Source organism: Coloeus monedula, assembly GCF_965178545.1.
Source record: "Coloeus monedula genome assembly, chromosome: 4".
In the NCBI taxonomy this organism is placed as follows: Eukaryota; Metazoa; Chordata; class Aves; order Passeriformes; family Corvidae; genus Coloeus; species Coloeus monedula.
In genome coordinates, this window is record NC_138784.1 from 49,706,195 (window position 1) to 49,725,186 (window position 18,992).

The 18,992-nt window shown below is 36.3% G+C and overlaps 1 protein-coding gene across 2 annotated transcripts in view; it reads right to left on the reverse strand.

Moving 5' to 3' along the window:
* Positions 1–18,992, reverse strand: part of DOCK4 (dedicator of cytokinesis 4) — a gene marked incomplete at its 5' end in the record, with an annotated part of 227,452 nt that overhangs the window by 95,127 nt on the left and 113,333 nt on the right. For both annotated transcript variants that reach the window (XM_082279720.1, XM_082279721.1), the window contains 2 exons: positions 5,488–5,613; positions 18,129–18,217. In XM_082279720.1, coding sequence (XP_082135846.1) covers positions 5,488–5,613; positions 18,129–18,217 — 215 coding nt within the window. The remainder of the gene's footprint in view (positions 1–5,487; positions 5,614–18,128; positions 18,218–18,992) is intronic.

Here is an 18,992-nt window from a genome sequence, read left to right on the forward strand (position 1 = left end):
CAAATGGATTGTAGATCTACCACATAATACTCAATTGTTCTGTGACTTTCTTTCTATTCCTTTTAACAGTGAGATGTAAAACAAGTTGTTTTGAACAAGTGAGGAATAAAAGACTTGCAAGCTTTTTAACAGAAAACTTTGACCTGTTGACTTTGTCTAGCTACAAAATAAAAAAAAAATTTCCAACAGAATTTTGAAAGCCTGTTTACTTTTACAGAGCTAAAGCATTCACTTGTTAGTTTGCTAGTGTTCCTTATCTGGTTTATTAAAGAAAAACTTCCAAGCTGTAACCATCCTTGTACGCACTTCGCATGCGTCACTGCTACTTATTCTATACTCAACAGAAAGCCAGTTTATTCTTCAAATACTAGAAACTGCAGAAGACTCTTTTCCCCATTCTTCACTTCCAGAGATTTTAAATCAAGGAAGTCCAGTTAAATTATGGGTTGTGTTCCCTTTCCACAGTTTTCTTCTATTTTCCCTTCCATTTCTAATGAACTAAGAAGGTAAGACAGAGGAGATGGAAAGGAGAAGGAAAACAATATACAAGTTCCTTGTACTTGTCTAACCAAATACATTGTATCCATTTTCTCCAGTGACTTGTAGAAATGTTAATTCCTTCAACAGATAGGATTAAAGTTTTAAAAAAGTATTAGAATAGGATTTAAAAAGCAGAGGATATTCCCCCTTGAGCACTACAGTTTCGTGAAAGGTCGAAATCAAGGTGGAAAGGGTGTCTCTATACCACCATATTGCTTAAAAATATTTTGTGCAACTAATATATCCAGTGGCAGAATTTAAACTGTTTGTACTTCATACAGTATAAAGAGGTTTGGAAAAATTCACTCCACTGCTCAAGGGAGAAAAATGTTTAAGTCTATCAGACACAGGCTTCTTCCCCTAGAATCAACAGCTCCTTACTAACTCCAAGCTCACTGGCAGATACAGACACTTACCATGACGAAAACAACTTATTCCATAGCTTTCTTTACATTTTTGCTCTCCAGACTCTTTTTCTATGCTTTGAAAGAATGAATGCCTCTAGTCAAAAATCACATAATTGAAAAATGAATGTTATCACAAAGATAGCATTTTGTGAGACCATTTGTATAAAAAGAAAGATTTTAGTTCATTTTAAAAAGCTTCTGAAAACAGTAAGAAAGGTTGGTGAGTGTGTACTTGCACATGAAAAGACCTTTTAATAATCCAGATGAAGGCATGATTAGTATATTCAACACCTTTGAAGGATTCTGATGAGATTTAACTGGACAGCAAAAGGACATCTAATGAAGTTAAAAGGTGACAAACGTAAAGCAATGCAGATGTGATGGTAAAAAAATTCAGTTACTTTTCCTAAATTAAGCATGTGAAAGCTTTTTGTAGGAAACTTAAAAGCGCAGCAATATCCCACGCACCTCATTCTATCTGCTAAATGAGCAGAAATTGTAAAAAAGAAAAATAAGAAGACAACGTTGAGAAACAAAACACAACTTTTAATCTTGGACAAATAAGTTTGAGAGAATAAAAATTCCACTACAAAAATTAATAGTGCAGCTTCATGTAGAGTCTTTAGCAATGCTATTTGTGAAAATTCATCACAGAATTGGAAAAGGGCCAAAAAATTCCAGGTTAAGTGTTACAAGGCAAGACTTCTCCAGTCAGGACTGACTAGCTCAGCTCTAGATACCAGTATAGATACTACACTAAGCTTATGTACAAGGTAAACAGGGGTCAATGTAGAACCATCATAGTGATGCACCAATTCTTTAACCTCGTCTAATATCATAAGAGTTTAATAATTTGGATGGACTGGAAGAAATACTAACTCTTATCCTTAAATCAAATGTCAGCAGTGGTAATGGCACCAGTTCAGATCATAAGCTGAAAAAAGGATGGCTATAGCTAACTGATATCCACCTGTGAAAGTCTTTTGAGATGTCAGCCAACAGGCCAATTGTTTACACACCGAAGTATATTTCATGGACCAAGATATTTTGAGGTGTTGTCCTCTATAAGACACAGGGCCTTTCAAAATCAAACCCATAGCTGTTTAAAGTAAGAATTATACTATTGCTATAGACAAAGCTGCATAGAGGAATTTTTAAGGTAAAATTTCAGGAAGTAAGGCTTGGACCTAATTAATTGCTTAGTGAAAGAAGTATTTTACGGGAAGACAATGTGCTAATGTCTCACACTGAAGGGATTTTGTCTTTGACTGTACCAAGCAGTCAAAACAACAACTACCAGTAAACTATCAGTAACAGACTTAGCACTGTTAAGAACAGTACAGCTTAAATGAAGGAAAGCAGATGCAGTTCTGATCTGGAATGCACAACAAAGGAAGACAGGCACCTATATGCGTGCTTACCACACAGAAGTTTAGTCTGTTTACAACTGAGAGGCAGAGCAGGCAGCTAGTTAAGTCCTCATGTAGACAAACAGCTGTGCTAGGGTTTATTCCAATTGTAAAAACTCCAGACAACACACACTAGTGATCAGGCTTATTTACAGATTGAAGTATCTTCCACAATGATGCCAAAGAGTACATACATGCATGTGTGCTGTAACACATGAGCACTGAAGTTATGCACTGATACAGGTGCTCTAAGTCAAATTTGGAAAGAGATTCCATAAGACTGAACTACATAAAGTACCAAAAAAGCTGGTAAAAGTATGTATAGAAAAAGGGCTTTCACATTTCATTACCTATTATGTATGTATATTTAATTTAGAGTGCTCCTCAAAAGTATACTACCTTTGTAAATATTAAATGCTAAATTTTATATACTAAGTAATGATGTGGTTGTCAGGAAATGGTGAACACAAACTCAGTGTGCAAGCACAGCTGTCCGTCAATGTCATACAAAGCTTCCTGAGAATATTGGCTGTATATCTGCAACCACACTAAAATGCCGGAACAGAAATTACCAGTGGTTGCATAGAGTCTGCCCTGAAATCCTGGTCAAACCTAGAAAATGCATATTGATTATATTTACAAGTTGACACTTTCACTGCCTGTCCTTTTGTTGGCTAGAATAAAGTGAATTACCAATTTCACAGCCTTTTTGAATCATAGCCATATACTTTTTTCCAGCCATCTACTTCATTTCCTAAAACACTTGGAGTTCTTCACAAAGAAATTCCAAGAGTCCTGGATAGTGTATTCTGTGGCTTCACCCTGCCAGGCTACAGCGACACAAAAATCATTACTCTATAAAAACATGCATTATTATCGTCAGTTCTGGTTTGGCACGTATGATGATCCCAGTTACTTTTCACAGCATAACCTCCACAGAGAAAAGTATTGATATGACAAAAAAAGGTCAGAGAGCATTTAAATACACCAGAATAGGAGAGAGACTTAAAATATGGCATTTATAGGAGAGATACTGCAGTTCAGCAGCATGAAGTGTTTCTTATTGAATAATTCAAGAGAGTCTGGTTCACAACACTAACCTAAATGCTAATTAGCCACAGCAACACACTTTCAACAAAAATATAAAATAAGATCTAATTAATGACCATTTCTAGTGGCAAAAGATCAAGTTCTCTAATTTATCAGTGGGAAAAAAAAACACTGGAAGAGGAACAAAATGAAAGGGGAGCTTAAAAATAATAAAGCATTTCAAAGGCTAGGTTGCTGAGGGCAGTTCAGGGCCTAGGGCACATTGCTCTGGTTAGTCCTTGAAACTCATCATTGCAAGACTGAGATGATTATTTCTCTTTAGGAGAAATCCCTTCTATGCCAGTAAACATAGAAGCTGTACATTATTTAAACTGATGCATGCATACAATTGGACTGAGAAGGCACTATACTAGAACCCATATATTATTTTTTTAACTAAAACAGTGACAAAGTGAACCTGCATAATTCTTTAAAACTGAGTCAAGAAACTCCTCCAGCAGCTGATTACACTGTACCCTGCTATAATATGTTTTCTGCAGTTTAGTACATCACCTTATTTCTCAGCTGGAAAATGAGGGGATACAAGATCTATTTATAGAACATAGCAAATTTGATAACACAGAGCAGCAGGTCACTAAATCATAGATAACTGGAGAAATGATTCTTAATGGGAGTTACAGTGCGCTCAGTAAAACTGCTTCCACTGTTATCTGCCATATTACCCACAACACCCATTTGATTCAAATTTCAAATCCAACAGTAAGACTACAAATAAAGCCTAGCTAATAAGCCATAAAATTTCAATTGAATTGCTTCCATTAGGCATATATATAAACTAACTTTAAATTAAATGGCACCTGACTTATGCATTTTATTATTCTAAATACTGCAGTCATACCCGCAGAGTATTTTCATTGTAGTGCTGAAAGTGTTTTATTAATTTGTGCTATGTGCACATTTTAAGTGACCAGTAGTGCTGACCTAGGACGCAGAAGGACATTTAATTGGCAGTAAGCATACCAGAGTGAATTCTCAGTTGTCAACTTTCAGGCAGAAGTTCAAGAGAAATACATGCTCACAGCTAAAGCTGAGCCTCATTACTGAGTTTCAAATGCCTAAGACCTCCTCGATTAGTGAAGTATGAAAGTTTATTTATTTGTGCCTCAGAATCTTAGTTTACTTCTGATTTAGGTCCACAGAAATGCAAAAACAGATCTTTATATGAAGATGATAGTCTCTATTAAAAATCTGAAAGTCATGAGGATGATTTACATTTGAGAAAGTCAAGACTGTATGCATGGACTCAGCTGAAACTAAGATGTGAGCTCCTCCCTGCAACATCTCTCAGCAACGACATCACACCATAATCATGCCAAACTAGTCTGCTTGAAAGTATGCTTTTCCTTTAAAGAGACATTTGCTTCCTAATTTCCAGCAACCCACTGAACTTTTAAAAAAATTTCATTTCAAGGATGAAGCTATAAATTGTTCCACAATCTTCTTCCTATATTTGCTTCTTCACATTCATACTGACACAATCTTTCTACCTTCCTTAGCATCTGTCTAGGTATTTGCATATATTTTCGTATAATATAAGCAAAATGAAGTCTCTACAGCTATATTACTATCCATTTCCAGTCATTTCCAGTATTGGAGACACAAACCTTAATGAAAACAAAAGCTGTACAGTACCACTGAAATTCTGTGAGTCTTTATTTAGAAAGCTACCAGCTCCTATGAACAAAATGTTCTGCTGGTTACCTTCTTCCCTGCACAGAGCTCAGCAGTCTTGCATTCAGTCATCTTCACTTCAATAAAGTGAGGTTCTACCTCTCAAAAACGGCTGCTATAGCCATATGCCCTTTTGACATTGGCATAGTAACTATAGAATATAATGTAATGGGGCTACTGGGACACAGTTTTCATCTACCTTTATGAAAAAATGCTAACATAAAAGTCTCTGGAACTATTTAAGAAGTTTCAGAATACAGTATTTATTTGAAAACCAATTTGAAAATCAATTAATTTCTCATTAGTTCTTTCTTTTACTGCTTATTGAGATATTTTTCTCTTGAACTTACCAGGCATTATAATATTGGAAAAACCTAGTTTCCTTGTTATGGATACTCCATGGGTAAATCTGGATGTATACTCCCTCCTAATTTGTTCTATGTCTCCATGAAGCAACTGAAGAGAAACTGCCAAACCTGAAATTAAAGAGAAAAACAATGAAAAATAAGACATTCAAACAGATTATTGTTATCAGTACTTCTTAAAAATTGTATATATTTGCAAGTATATATGCATTCTTGAGAATAGAAAATTCAGAGGAAGTTTAGCAATAGCAAGCCAACCCACTTCAATTTTGAAATGTATTTGGGAAGGGTATCAACATCCAAAAATCAATAAACACTTGAAAACAACTACGCATGAAAAAGCATTAGCAAATTATTACTGACATGTAATTGAACTATGATGACATGTATGAAAATTATCTCAATAGGGATGGAGTAATGTTCTCTAAAAAGAGAACTAGAAAGAGGTCAGTTTGGAAACATCTCAATCAGCACTATTTTCTACCATTTCAAATTTCACTTCCTTCAATACAATCTTGCCTTCATTGGTAGGCAAGAAAAGGTGCACATACAATGGTCGCAAGCTATGGGTGAAATGCAGAACTCTCATCACAGTTCATCAGTTAACCTGATACAAAGTTATATAATTTATTTATCCAAAATCTGAAGAAAAAAATTCTAGTAAACCAACATCACAGCATAATCAGTACTCTTTACTTAGGAACCATAATTTCGTAATGACTGAAATTACAATCTTTTTTTCAATATTCAACAGATTTAACCAATCATACTCTTTCTCATGTTTGCTAGAAGACATGCAAAATGCAAGGATGGCCATATAATAATTTTCCAATTTTTATTCCTCTAGAACCAAGGAAGCATAACTTCTACTACATGTGCAGTATACAAACAAATTGCAAAGAGAATACTTCATTACAGTTGAGATTAACAAAAACAACAGGCATGCCTTTTGGTTATTTCAAATATAATCACCAAGGTAAGTGTCAGAATGACACAGTTTGTAAAGATTAGTCTTGCCTGACCTTCAATATTACTACAGCATATCACATGTCAACATACAGATCAAGGAGAAGATAAAAGCAAACTCTTCATACACACTGAACAACTGGAGATAAACAGACAACTCAGAAGAAGAGTCATAATGAGCTTGAGACTAAGCTGAAGCATATAACATGTACAACAAAAATGGAACAACAAGGTCATCGGTCCTTTCAGCTTTGAAAGACATTTTCCCTACAACCATGTTACTGTTTAATTGAATAAATTTACTTAAGTCTGGCAGTTCCTAAAATCAGACCTTAAAAAATCTGTACTATGTACTGCCAGTCCAAGCTAATGCAGATCAGATATCTAATTACCACGACAACTTTAATATTTTTCCTCTTACCTACACTTACATTTTCTTATTTTGGCAACTCCAGAGAATGTGATACTCTGACCAAACTTTCCTTCTCATGAAAAACAGCTCGCCTACACACCTCCAACTGGGTACATAAACAAATCTTACAAGCAAAAGCATTCAGTGAAGTCTATTCTATTTTAAGGACTGTATTTAATGCAATGGACATTAATTATTTTTGTAGGGGAATTTGTTCTATACAGTGAACAACCTTTAGACAGTAGTGACAATTATTATTGGGATAGGTGAGAAAACAAACCACACTGTGGCTAGCTGGTGGTACAGAAGCTTGGTACAAAGTCATAAAGGCAAAGTTCAGGCTCTATTAGAGCAGGTGAAAGGTTTTTTATTGCTGTACGGGAAGAACTAGGCTGGGTATAGCTCCCTTATAAATATGGATATTTAGCCCACCTCCAATTTTGCTGCTTTCATATTTTAAGAAATTGTTATACATACACATGTATAATCATGCCCTCATATGGCCCCATTGCACTGTTTCCTTGGAAACCTAAAAAACCCATTTGCTATTGTTCCAGATCACATGAACCACAACAGCATTAATCAGATATTTTACACCACCTGGTGCTGAGTAAAGTTATTGTGTTTTCTAAACAAAGGTTGAAGACCCCAAGTCCAATTTTCTTTCAGTACAAATTTCACAGATTTCCTTGAAGAATTTTATTTAACTCTAAAATCAAATGTCAAAAAACCTTACCAATGGCTAAACAATTTTAACTTGAGAAAAAAAGCTATCTGCCAAAGATTTGAAGTACTTGCTCATGCAAGGCCAGAAGGATAAAAAGCTGTGTATTTCATGACATTCATTGTTAGAAAGTGAAGAGCCATCTTTATACATCCAAGAAATCTCTCAGTGAACACACTTGAAACACAGGTTATTCATTTTACCTATAGTTTAAACACATCTTTGGAATAGAAATGGCATGCATTCCCCAGCTTTTCAGAAAAATGAAAAACACTGGATTACAGATAGCAAAGTTACTTTAAAATGTTATATACTGGCCTCTTACTAAAGAGGCCAGTAAATAGGAAAGAATAAAAGTCAACCAGAATGGAAACAAAGCAAGGATGCACAGGGAAGGAAATCTGAAGGACCTCCAAAAATCAAGTCTTCAAGTTAACAGTTTTGTTACTGAGGATCTGGTTGCCAAATAAAAGGGATTTGACAAGAAGGGAAGTAGAACTGGTAAATCTGGTAAAAATGCTGAAGTTGGGAGCATACAGACTTTACATAAACGATGGAAAGATTCCCAGGTAAGCATTAAGATTGCTCTCTCAAAGCTCCACCAATTTTACAAGGAACCCAGGCTACCCTCCATTAAGGACCTAAAATCACAAGAGGCATACTGCTGCTGAAGTGGGATACCCACGTTACAGAACAGGTTGCCTGAATTCCCAATGATTTGTTACATTCAGGATGCTGAGATGGGCAAAAAGAACATACTGTAAATGAAAAGGTTTCCCCTAGAAGTGGTTTCATTCTGCTCTCAAGATCACACTACCTGATGATCAATAATTGGCCGCTGGTGAGCTGTTTACAGGTCTGGGGCCCTAGTATCACCCTATGCCAGTACTTTGAAGATGCCAGTTATGGTCACATGTCTTTACTCTTCTGTGTTCCATTTTATTCCTGGGTTATAGTTAGTTAACTCTACACAGAGTAACTACATGTTATAGCTATTTGTTAAATACAAAGCATATATACCAAGGTGGATTACACCACACAACTGCACAAAACTAAGTAAGAGCGATAATAAAGCACATGAAATTTATTATTTTGTCATTAGATATATGCTTTTACAAGTCAGAACAAATCTCCAGGCAGGGTAAGAGAAGTCCAGCCAGCCAAAGCCAGATAGGTAATGAGGACCTTGTTGGCAGCTAAACACAAAGCCTGTGGCCAGTTACAAGCCACAGAAAACCCATATTCATGGGTTTATGAAAATGCAATACACTTGCTAAAGAAAGTAGACACCCATCATGACTGAGGAACCATGCAATTGTAATAAAAACCATGGGGACAAGGTACTTTAAAAAGATGGAATTATTAATTTTACAATGGACTACAGTTTATATGCTTATTATAAATCGAGTTACCAGAATATCAATGAGCATTAAGTAACATAATTTAAAACATACTGGAACATCACATTCAGATTTTCAGAAGGGTGCAGATTCAGCTGAAGAGGGATTCCCTCAGGCACATTGCAAAACAAAGTAGACTGAAGAGGAACTGACAAGTTTAAACATATCACCCTTAAACTAAAAGAGGGGAGATACAGACTACATAATAGGGGGAAATTTTTAACGGTGAGGGTGGTGAGTCACTGAAAAAAGATGCTTAGAGAAATTGTGGATGTCCCATTCCTGGAAGTGTTCTAGACCAGGTTAAATTGGGCTCTGGGCAACGTGATCTAGTGGGTTGTATCCCTGCCAACAGCAGGGGAACTGCACACATCAAAATTACTTGCTTTAGAAAAAAATTCCAGCATTTTATGATGGGACAGCTGTTCACAGACAAAGCAAATAGAGATCTCCAACATGCCACCATACACTGCATCTGACTGTGGTTGATAGGACCACTGCACCATCTATGAAACCTAGGAGCCATCCAAAACTTCGTAACTATACATTTTGCATTTCTAGAACATTAGGAGCTAAAACATAACAATGAAAATGATTATCCAGTCTCTGAAGGACTGGCACATTTTCTTTAATAAGGTATGTAGCCTATCTTTGTTCCCTCAGAAAAAGCTTCAATTACCTCCCTAGTGGTAATTAAAACCTCTTGTGTTAGCTATTATTCCTTATTTACCCCAGTTTTGAAACTACTACTACAATACTCTGTAAGGGACTGCAAATAGATATGCTTTTATTTCTTTTGCAAGCACATGAAATTTCTTACTATTAACTTGTACTAAATTTCAACACAACACAGATTATTTTTATCATTCAGATGAAAGAGAATGCAGAAAATTGACAAGCTGCTGAATAAGCATCCCAGATTTTTGTTAGATTTGTCATTTTACCTTCAAACAGCTTTTGTACTGCATTATTGATTTCTGCACATAGTTACGACAAAAGGCATCTGTTCATTATGCTTATAGACCCTTTATTTGCATTTGAGCTTCTGGGAGGAGGGGAAAGAATGTACATTCAGCTACTATCTACTGGCAGCAGAGAATCCTAGATCATATTAAGAAGAAAATACCCAGCAGCTGCTCAGGAAGCCGATAGAAGAAAAAAAAACAAACCTCAGACAGAATGCTATTCAGCACTGTTTTTATTTTAAGAAAGGTAATAAAATGAGGCATGTGTCCAAATAAAGCTGCCTAAAGGTGTTAAAGGTTTTCTGAGGGTTCACAGGTGTTCCCATTTCTAGTAGCATTTTAAGTGCAAAGGTAAAACCAGTAGATTTGCACAATGTTATTGGCAAACAAATGATTTATTGATTTAACATGATCTGGGACAAATAATTGTATATATCTTGGCCACAGAAAAACTCTATGTAGAAAATCCCACAAATTACAGTCTGGGAATAGGCAGATTAAAAAGGAGAGGTAGATTCTGTCCTTGATGGCCTTTTTGAAGACTTCATTCTGATTAATTTGAATTATCAAAGGAAACTCCAAACTCTTCTTTTCCTCAGCTTTAATTCTGGGGTTTAGCTCAGTAAAAAAAGAATGCATGAATGCCATTGCAACATTGTGACAGCTTTCTCAGAGCTCCTGTACCCAAGACTTTTGTCAGAAATGCCCTCAAGTGTATGAAGTAGGGATATTTTCCTCTTCAAATGGAACATAAACACTTAAATGCAAATTACATTTAACTGTCATAGGAAAGCTAGCTTGGAATTTCTTTACAGGGTAGATGGTAGAACCTCAAGTATTTCCTCAAAAGGCTAAATTAATATTATAAGCACCTAGCCTAACTTCCATATAAAGACAATAGATTTCAGAAATAATGTCTCCAGTTCTTACCTTAGCAAGCCCACGGCTGCCCTTTTCTATTAACAATTCACAGGGCACGTTAGCATCCATTCGCACACTACAGTGTTATATTGCAAAGGTGAACCATCTTGCACAAAAAATTTTAAAATTACATTTTTACCAACAGCTAGAATATTATGGAGTGCGCAAAATACACCATTTTGAGAATTTAAGTGCTTTATATTGCTTCTAGTGCAAATAACAGACAAAAGGTTCCAAGGAAACACATTTTCTCCTTCATGAAGCGTAGCACTTCATGCAAACAGAATTGTATGAGGAATTTAGCTACTTGCATTCCAATTATGCATCTTTTTTCAAAGGAAACAGATGTTTAACAGGTACCTGAACAAAATGTTAAAAACCAAATCCCCACCAACATAAGAACCTAGGTAACAATTGTGAAGAACTTGTAAATAGATTCTCTGAAGGCACTAAAATCATGCATATATATTCTATAATTCATTATTTGAAATAGTGTTATGAGTTTTTATTTTTTTAGTAGATAAAACAAGGAAAATCAATACTCCCAATCCCAACAAGTAGAACAAATTTTTGGAAAAGGTTTATAAAAACATAACCCAACTCCAAGATAGAAATACGAACCAGCTATTGTTATTATGTAGCCTTAGCTTATGCTGCCTTAGTTAGGAATTTCTGGGTTTAAATTGGGTGCCACTTGAATCATGTACAGCAACAGTGTGTCCAGCAGGACCAGGGTAGTGATTGTTCCCCTGTCCTTGGCATTGGTGAGGCCACACCTCAAATACTGTGCTCAGTTTTGGGCTCTTCACTACAGGAAGAAAATTGAGGTGCTGGAGTATGTCCAGAGAAGGGCAACAGAGTTTGTTAATGGTCTGGAGCACAATTTTTATGAGGAGCAGCTGAGGGAGCTGGAGTTGTTTAATCTGGAGAAAAGAAAGGTGAGGGGAGACCGTATCACTCTCTACAACTACCTGAAAGGAGGTTGCAGGGAGGTGGGGCTCTGTCTCTACTCTCAAGTTACAAGCAATAAGAGGAAACTGCCTCCAGTTGTACCAGGGGAGCTTTAGATTGGATATTAGGAAAAAATTCTTCATGAAAAGGGTTGTCAAGCATGGAAAAGGCTGTCCAGAGAAGTGCTTGAGTCACTATCCCTGGAGATATTTACAAGACCCACTTGGCAGTGCTGGGTTAATGGTTGGACTCCATGATCTTAAGAGTCTTTTCCAACCTAAACCATTCTATGATTCTATAATTGCAGTACTGACTCGAACAACAAGTCATAGTTTCTACTGAATGTAAGATGCCCCTGACAGTATCACCATGGCACATTTTTCATTCTTCTCTAAAAACAAATCTTTTAGCAACACTGAAGAGAACAACATGAATTTAACTCCATTACACCCTTATCTCTTCAGGGCTGAATGATCTTGGAACAATGCTTCATGTGCAAAATTCTTTATTTGTCTAATTTTTTGGCTTTAGCATTTTTTGAGAACAAAAAAGAATGCCTTAATTCATTGTATACTTAGTGAAGCATACATGAGCAGTATTCCTATTTTAAAGGTATTTTAAACAGCAGCCTTCAGTGACAACTAGTTCTTAAACACATCAAACTGGAATACACATAATCTCCTTGTCACAAAACAAAGATTAAAAATGACAGATTTATAACTTGTCCTAGAACTAGAGTAACTAAGCAATGCACTTGCTATTTAAATGTTAGTGATGTGAAGATAAAAAAAATACATTTCAAAGCAACGCTGACACCTGAGACCCCTGTAGATAAAATACAAACATCGGAAAACTTTTCTGTGATTAATTATATGCCCCGGAGTTACCTAAGAGTTACGTACTTCATTCTGTTTTACCTTCTTTGTCAAGTTCATGTTACTACTCCTGCTATCATTCCTCCTCATTGTTTCCCAGTCACTGCTCCAGTCAATTCTCCACTGTAAGCCTATACTTTCTTTTTGGCTGAAACTCATAGCTGTCTCTAGCAGGCATACACATTCAGTTTCCCATCTGACGTTTCTTGCGCTGATTCACAGGAAAAAGATCTCATTGCAACAACTCTGAGTGTAGTAACACTGTGAACTGCTGCGGTAGTCTCATGCAAACGTAGTCACATTTCTTCGGGTGTCTAGAAAAGACTTTCAGTTACCACAGCTCTATTCCTAGAAATATTGTAAACTTATACTGAGCTACCGATTCCCTGCTGCATTTGATCTCTTGTAGCTTTTCATTTTACAAGTGTGAAAAAATTATGCTCCTAGATTAAGGGGCCTCTGCAGTTTCTCCCCTGCAAGGTAAACAATGACTCTAACAGGCTTCCTGCTCCACATCAAGGAATTTGTAAGCCAAAGCTTACTTTATGTGAAATGGGAAATCAAACAGACCCAGTATACGTTTCTTTAAATTTCTCAGTGTTTGACAGTAACCATGGAGAAAGGATATCATTAGAGTGCCATGGGGCTGCTGAACCCAGGTAAATAGGCATGAGAAGACCCCAAAGCCCATATCACTGTTTCTAATCATCTCCATTGCCATACTTGTCTCAGAACTTGCATCTTGTCAGATGAGTTCATGCACTGGGCTCATCTACCTCACGTCTTTTCTGACCAAGCCTTATATTACCACTGAGCCAGACTGACTTAGTGGCAACTGACAGGTATACTGAGCGAAAAAAGTCCCACATATGAGGTGAAAATAGTTCCCTAAACCAAAGGATGTTTTATGAAACTTACTTTAGATTGGTTGAATTAAAATTTAAAGTATTTGCCTCTGAATGAGCAACCTCACTGAACTTCAAAAATGTTAGATCTCACTTTGAGGTTGGTTTCTCTTTCAGTTGTTGTTGGACCACAAATCCCTGAGGACCCTTCCAGCCTAACTTACTGTATGATCTGATGAATAGCTTTCCTCCTTAAGATGACAGATTGTCTTTCCTCATGATATTGTTAGCAAATATCTGTCAACACATGGGCTTCAAGTCCTCCATGCTTCAATCGGGACATTCTAGTTTCAAGCACTCACATAAATTAATGTATAATTAAAAGTGTTTCCAGTGGAGTTGCAAAGTTTGGCATTGCTACCACAGAATACATCACACTGCATTCAGTAAAAATGCAATTAGGTTACATCACTCGTCTAGTTCATCAGAACATTCCAAGATAACGGCACAGGGAAAGACTTTCCCATCTCATTAGTTATTTTCATGGAATCCACACAAGAGTTCAAAGCTACAAAGCAGCTAGATGTGTTTATAATTTCTTATATCAGTAATTTAATCTCTATAGAACATGAAAGGATTTTCACCTCCTTTGCTGTCTCAACTGAAAAGCACACGTATCCTTTTCTCAGCTCCCAAGAATTACTGCATCAGGCACATGCAACTTTTCAAGACTTCTTATAAGGAAATCCTAATCGGCATTTACAGAGAAGCTTACACTTGAGACTATTCAGAGCCTAATGGAAAAAGCAGAGCAAAACAGAATGTCTTGCAAACCCTTAAAAGTAAGTTATTCAGTCTTTCTTTTCATAGTAACGTTAAGAAAAACAAATTTGTAGTGCATTTCATCAATATTTAAATATTATTTTTATCAGGTAACTCATTGGGGAGAATATTCATACATAACATGAGATCCAGGCTTTCTCCTCTGTAGGATTTGGTAAGAGGACATGAATACAGATCACACTTAAGAAAATCATGCTCTACTCAGAAGGCTTTAGAGCCACTTCCACTTTCCCCATGGCACCATGAATATTTTCAGATCATATACAAAGTTGAATAGTTGCTGCGGGGAAGTTGGAGAAGCCAAGCAATTAGCATGCTCATCTGGGACATGGAAGACTGACTGAAAATCCTTTTCCAAATCAGATCTCTGATTCTACAGATACAAAAATAGAAATGTGCTATTCTCCTCATAAAACTGATGCAATTAAGTGTGACGTACATGCAGGAATATTATTTTTTCCACTGCTTTTTGCGTTTTAAAACAAAGTAATCAGCTTCTAATTCTAAGAAAAAAATATTATGCAAAAAATAGATTTTACAGCCAGCTCTGCTCCAGAAATTATTAAAGCCTGGTTTGTTTAATAATGACATTCCACAAATACCATAAACTCAGTGTAAGAAATAACAATGCTACTGAATGCAGCAAATGTTGTACAATTTGGGCTTTGCAATAATGGTTTGATCTCCTACAATAGGGAACCAGGTGTTTTCTAGTAATGTGATACCTCACACCAGCTGCAAAGACCAGTGGTGAATGGAAATTGCATCCACTACTTGCTACTCCACTCTCTGTTAGATTGGAAATTCATGCAGAAAACATATTCCAGTTCTCACTTCAGCAAAGGATACTAAATTTTCCATGAGAGTGTGTCTTTCCATTCCTGCACCACCAAGAAGAGGAAAGGGGATGAACATCTGTCCCCTGCTCCTTTCTGGGCTTTATTAAGAAGCAACAGTCATTTGCCTTTATTTGATCCTTTTTAGACACAAGTTGAGAAAAAGATGCAAGAGGACTCTATACTTTAGAACCATCATGAGTTGAAGCAGAAAAAGTAGGTGTTTGGGAGTGGGGGGTTGAGTGGCAAATACAAATGCTATAGTCTGTCACTATGCATTTTAAAGCAGGACACTCAAAGTACATTTTGAGTTCCTTTGTAGATTGCCCCAAAAACTGAAAGATTTTTTTTTTTTCCTGAAGAATATTATGAACTATCTGATAAACTATTTTAGCAGGGGGACACAACAATTTGTGTAAACTAAAGACTTTGTAAAATCTCCTGACTTGAAAGAAACTGTAGAGGAATATGAAGAGAGAACAAGCCTAGAGAATAAACAACAGTCTGAAGCATCTTTGCTGTTTGTTATTTTTACCGTGCTTCCTTTCTAAGTCTTTTTTAAGTGTTCAAGGTGATTTGAAAAGGACAAGTGTGACATAAACCAAAAAATCAAGTTTTCCTACATCTGGCTCATACCTACAACAGTTCTTAAAGGAGAGAGAAGACCTCTCTCTCTCCTATAATGCAAGGTGTTATCCTTTTTTGACAACAACAAGGTGATAGCCGAAGCTAATGAGGCTTCAGAACCAGCCACTCAACACTATCACAGAAAAAGACAGCAAATGAAAAATAAGAAGTAGTGTAACAACAATATTTTCCATGAGGTGTCAGCAGAAGTATCCGAACATATTGCTAAAACCTTGCAAGTGCTTTTTAAGGCTGCTAAGGAGTCACAGGAGAATGAATTTTGTGTGTGTGATATAAATAGCCTTCCATAGTTTATCTTTCAGTTGCTCGGTACTCTAAGTAGCATTACTGCTCACTTCCTCCTTCTCTCTCCAACCTTCACATCCACTACTGGAATTCTGTGCTGATCTTCCCTCTTTGCCTCCCCTACTCTGACAAACCTTTTCAAAATGTAACTAATCTTCCATTTACCTTTAGTTTCCAGCCCCCTGCAACCCCTGTGAAAAAATTAATGTGCAATGTCTTTCATGTTGAATATTCACATAATTAAGAGTATTCAAATTTATCCAATGTCTCCTAAGAACTGCACATTTAACTATGACATTTCATGAGAGAAAAGTAAGATTAGCAATGTATCACAGAGTAAGCATATATTGCATGGACAGTCAGAACAACCAAGAATAAGTTTCTTCTTGATGAATATGATTAACATATTTAAGAAGCATGTTAATGTTTAAACATTAAACTTACTCAGTAATGTACTCTTCTATTTGCAGTACATGATTTTTATATTTCTTGTCCAATAAGATCTATGATATTCTAAACCTTAAATATATATATATGGCCATGTTATATGAGAAAATAATAGAATTAGAAATGGTTAAATATATAACTTCAGTCTTGATAAATAACATGAGGTTTTATGTGCTTCTTGGTTGTCCACTAAAGATTGTTAAACATACATTTTCAAAATAAACATTATGCTTGAAATCAAGTTAAAGAAGCCTGCAATATATAGTTAGGTAAAGAAGCATGATGCCTACTACATGAAAGCCATTACAAATACAATATACTGGAACCTTCAAAATGAGATTTTTCTATAGTCATATTTCAACTAATCAACACTTCACAGGGAAAACCAACATTTGAATATAGGGACAATAGACTCATAAGCCTCCATTTCAGGTTTCAGTTCAAGTTTGACTCCATCTTTGAATTACAGAATTCAGAAAAAGTTAGCAAGTTGATATTAAAAAAGAAAACAAAAAACACAAATTCAACATCTTCTGTGAGTCAAGCCACCATCTCATAATAACAAAGCTCAGTTGTGCTTTGTTTCCTTAAGTCTCACACACAAATTTATTTCAGTGACAGTTCCAGTAACATACAGCTGACTGTGGAGGACTACTGGCAAGTTCTTAAATTAGAACTCTGCATCTTGCTCAGCTGGAATTCAAAGCTACCAGTAAGTATGCAGACTGCACATTCATTTTTTTCTGAAGTTTAATATATACTTGTTCTGGCCTCAGCCACGAGGGGGTGAAGTCTGGAGCCCTGTGGGCGTGTCTAGGTTGCTATTCTATACCAGCTACATCATCGATGCTGTGGAACCAAGGAACTCTGGCTTCCAGGAAGAAGTGGTGTGGCTTCAGGTCAAGAAAAAGCCTGGAGGGAGGGGCAAACTCATCCACCACTGCTGACAGTTGCCCATTCACATTTTGCATATGAATCACCCTCTTTTGTACACTTTTGTTATTAATGTTGCTGCTGTTTCTTTTTCTTATCTCATTGCTCTTTACAGTAAGTTGTCATTCCAGGACCTCTGCCTTCTGTATATCCCACCTGTGGGGGGAGAAGAGTGGCTTGTGGTTTTCTTTTTAGTGTGAGTACTAAATTGGGGAATACCGTTCCTAAAACATGACAGTAATGTCAAAGGCAAATTTTATATTCCTGATAAAAATGTGAAGCAGAAATGTCAAGCAATACAGATCAATCATTTGATCAGCTCCAGAACTGAACAGAACTCCAGCAAACTCCTCGGAATAAAAGTTTACATTAAATAGTTCCTTGACGAAAATTCAGTGACTTTTTATTTTTAAATGTGCACATGAACAGCAGCATTGTACATTTTCATCTGACTATTTTTCTCTATGTGCAAAAATGTTTCTTCCATAGATGTTAGTCCTTCTAAAATAGAGCTACTTCATTTACAAACTAAGAAACCCCTAAGAATGCAAACAGAAAGGTGGCAAATTACTCACCTGCATTGGAGCCTGTCAAGTTGTAACGCGCATTCAGCTTTTTAATGATATTTTCATGGATCTGATACCAGTCACTCTCTGTGTTGCACCTAGAAAAATGATAACTTTTTTAATTCTGAAATGGGAACACAAGTTTATCAGGCCAACTTCACAACATATCCCTAAATAAATCCTCTTTAGCTCATGAAACAAATAACACAATAGGAGCTAAAGCCCCATGAAACTGCCTGTCTCAATGGAAAGAGTGCCCTTACCATTTGAGAAAGGCACCATGAAATACCTGCTTTGTGTGGCAAAGGATGGGAGAAAGATAGGAACAATTATGCTGAGGAACTCAGCCATGACCAAGTTCATTTCTGTATAGATCTATCCTTCAGGGCGAACCCACACAGAAACCTATCTTGTGACACTCGAAAGGAGACACAGGACCCAGAGCTGGTCTTAGCAGACAGAAGAATCTGTGCTATACACTTCAAAGTTACTTTAAAAGTTTGTGATCTGCAGGAGGTAGTCAGTGAAAGAGCAAAGTACATTTCAGTATACATTTGGAAAATACCTGGTTTTCCATAAGGAAAATGTTCTAATGATCACTTTTCAAAAGTTTAGACTTGAGTTAGCCTTAGCATTAAATCTGGTTTCTAGTGATAATTCTTCTTCCATTGTTTTTGTTATTTTAAAACAAACAGGTAAAATTTTAAAAAAACCAAAATATAATAGGCAGACAAACCTAACAATTTGTTAACCAATAGTGAACACTTATGTGACTTAAATGTTCTGGGAGTCCAAGTAAGAGCCAGCCCACCTGCCCACTGTTACATTAAACTGTTTTTCTGCAGCACTGATTTCAGCAGTTCTAACTCAAGA